General features: G+C 43.3%; 1 protein-coding gene across 1 annotated transcript in view; it reads left to right on the top strand.

The window, feature by feature from the left end:
* Positions 1–1,976, top strand: part of LOC104626670 (SLIT-ROBO Rho GTPase-activating protein 3-like) — a gene marked incomplete at both ends in the record, with an annotated part of 24,922 nt that overhangs the window by 4,697 nt on the left and 18,249 nt on the right. Inside the window, one exon of the mRNA XM_010294648.1 lies at positions 238–400. Within this exon, the coding sequence (XP_010292950.1) occupies positions 238–400 (163 nt within the window). The remainder of the gene's footprint in view (positions 1–237; positions 401–1,976) is intronic.

The following is a 1,976-nucleotide window of genomic DNA, read 5'->3' on the forward strand; positions in this document are numbered from 1 at the left end:
TGACAGCTGGGCTGAGGGGCCGTGGGGTGCTCGGCTGGATGCTGCAGCGGTTCCTGGGGCGGGGAGGCAGCCAAGAGGAGCTCACACACTTTTCTCTGGGGGTGCGACGGATTCTGGTGAATGTGTGCAGTGGAGGAAGGCAACGTTAATATGCTGACAGCATTCATTTGAAAATTACATGCCTTTTTGACTTGTTCACTTGACCTTTTTGGTTAATTTTTTTTTATGATTCCCTAGGAAAGATCAACACCTACTTTCCCCTGTGAACTGCTGGTATCTAGTTCTGACGCAGACCCGGCGAGAGAGCAGAGATCACGCCACCCTGAATGACATCTTCATGAACAATGTCATTGTCCGGCTGTCGCAGATCAGTGAGGATGTCATCAGGCTCTTTAAAAAGGTAACCAAAGCAGCGATGGAGACTTCTGCTCAGTGAGGATCTGTCCTTGCATTTTAGTCTGAAAAAGAACCTTATTGTGGACTTCTACACAACTGTGCCCCCCACAAAAGTCTACAGAGGTACAAAAAAGCCAACGCTGTTAAAAAGCAGAGAAAGATAACAAAACTTTCTAAGGAGTACCTATCACATTTTAATGAGAAACTAGAGAGGAGTTTAAACTCTGGACAGTGAAAATGTAAAACCATAGTAAGGCAGGCCAAATAAAATTCTTAGAGACAACTTGCTAAAGACATAAAGTTAACAAAAACTTCTCCAAAATCACAAGGAAGAAACCTGCCACGGGGTATGGAGAGGGATAGATGTGTGAGGTGCAAAAAGGCTATGAGGTAACAGCCAAAGGCCAGCTGGCTGCTTTAGTTCTCTATATTATGGAAAAGCTTAGACTAGAGGTTTTCTTGGCAGGGTCGGGGAGGGGGGGTTTACTAACCTGGGGAACTTTATCCAATTGAATTGTCATTAGATGTTGCAGAGCAAACCTTTACAAGCAACTGTCACTTGTAAGTCTTTCCAGATAATATTTATCCAAGAATTTTAAAGAAACTGAGCTATGAAACTGTCAAGTGACTAGCAGTGAGGTGTGACCTGATGCTTTCTCTGGCTTCAGTGCCAGAGAAATGAAAGGTGGAAAACATGATGACTTTTTTTTGAAGAATCCTGGAAGGCTTCGGAGAACAGATCTGCAATCTGACTTTGAAAACAGACTTGTTGGGTGAAGCTTTAGTAGAGAGCAGAATGACAGGCATGTAGGCAGATACAACAGAGAGGAGTCAGTGTGGCTTTCTTAAGAGAAGAGTAATGCCTCATAAATCTAGTGGAGGTATTTCCAGGAGCCAGCGATCATGTGAATAAGTTGGCACAGTACCTTCAGTGCCTTACAGGCTTTGGAAATGGTCCCTTGCTGAAGTTCTTAAAGAAAAGTTGTTGTTGAAGAATAAGGGGTGGTGATTTTCTGCATTAATGACTGGTTGAAAGGCAGGGAACAAAGGGAAGGAGAATTTCAGTGGAGTTCATATAAATTATTTGAAGAAAATGTTGAATAGTAAGATGGCAAAGTCTGCTGATGAAACAGAATTATTAATGATAACTAAATTAAAAATGAGCATCAAAGACTGGCAGGAATCTCAGTCAGGTGGACCAGGACTCTTCAGTTAGAAATGAGGGGGGATGTGGTAAGAGCATAAGAAGTCACAGGCAGTTTGTAGGGAGTGAGGACCTCGTCGTCCCGGCTAGCGTAAGCCATGGGCGGTCAGGCACCGGGCAGAAAGAGAAGGTAAAAAGGAAAGACTTTTTAGCGTCACTAATACTATATGTTATAGTATAGTTATATATATATATATATAAAAAACTATATGCGAATATATATATGTTATACTACATTTGCAATGTCATGGGTAATGCTACACGTTTTTTGCCTCGTACCATATTCCTGAAAGCCAGATGTGTAACCTGAGTCCTCAGGCAGTGGGACAGACGTGAAGGAGCGTTCTCTATCGGCGGGGGGGCCGGTCCGCGGGCG

This window comes from Phaethon lepturus, unplaced genomic scaffold (assembly GCF_000687285.1).
Source record: "Phaethon lepturus isolate BGI_N335 unplaced genomic scaffold, ASM68728v1 scaffold50409, whole genome shotgun sequence".
Classification (NCBI taxonomy): Eukaryota; Metazoa; Chordata; class Aves; order Phaethontiformes; family Phaethontidae; genus Phaethon; species Phaethon lepturus.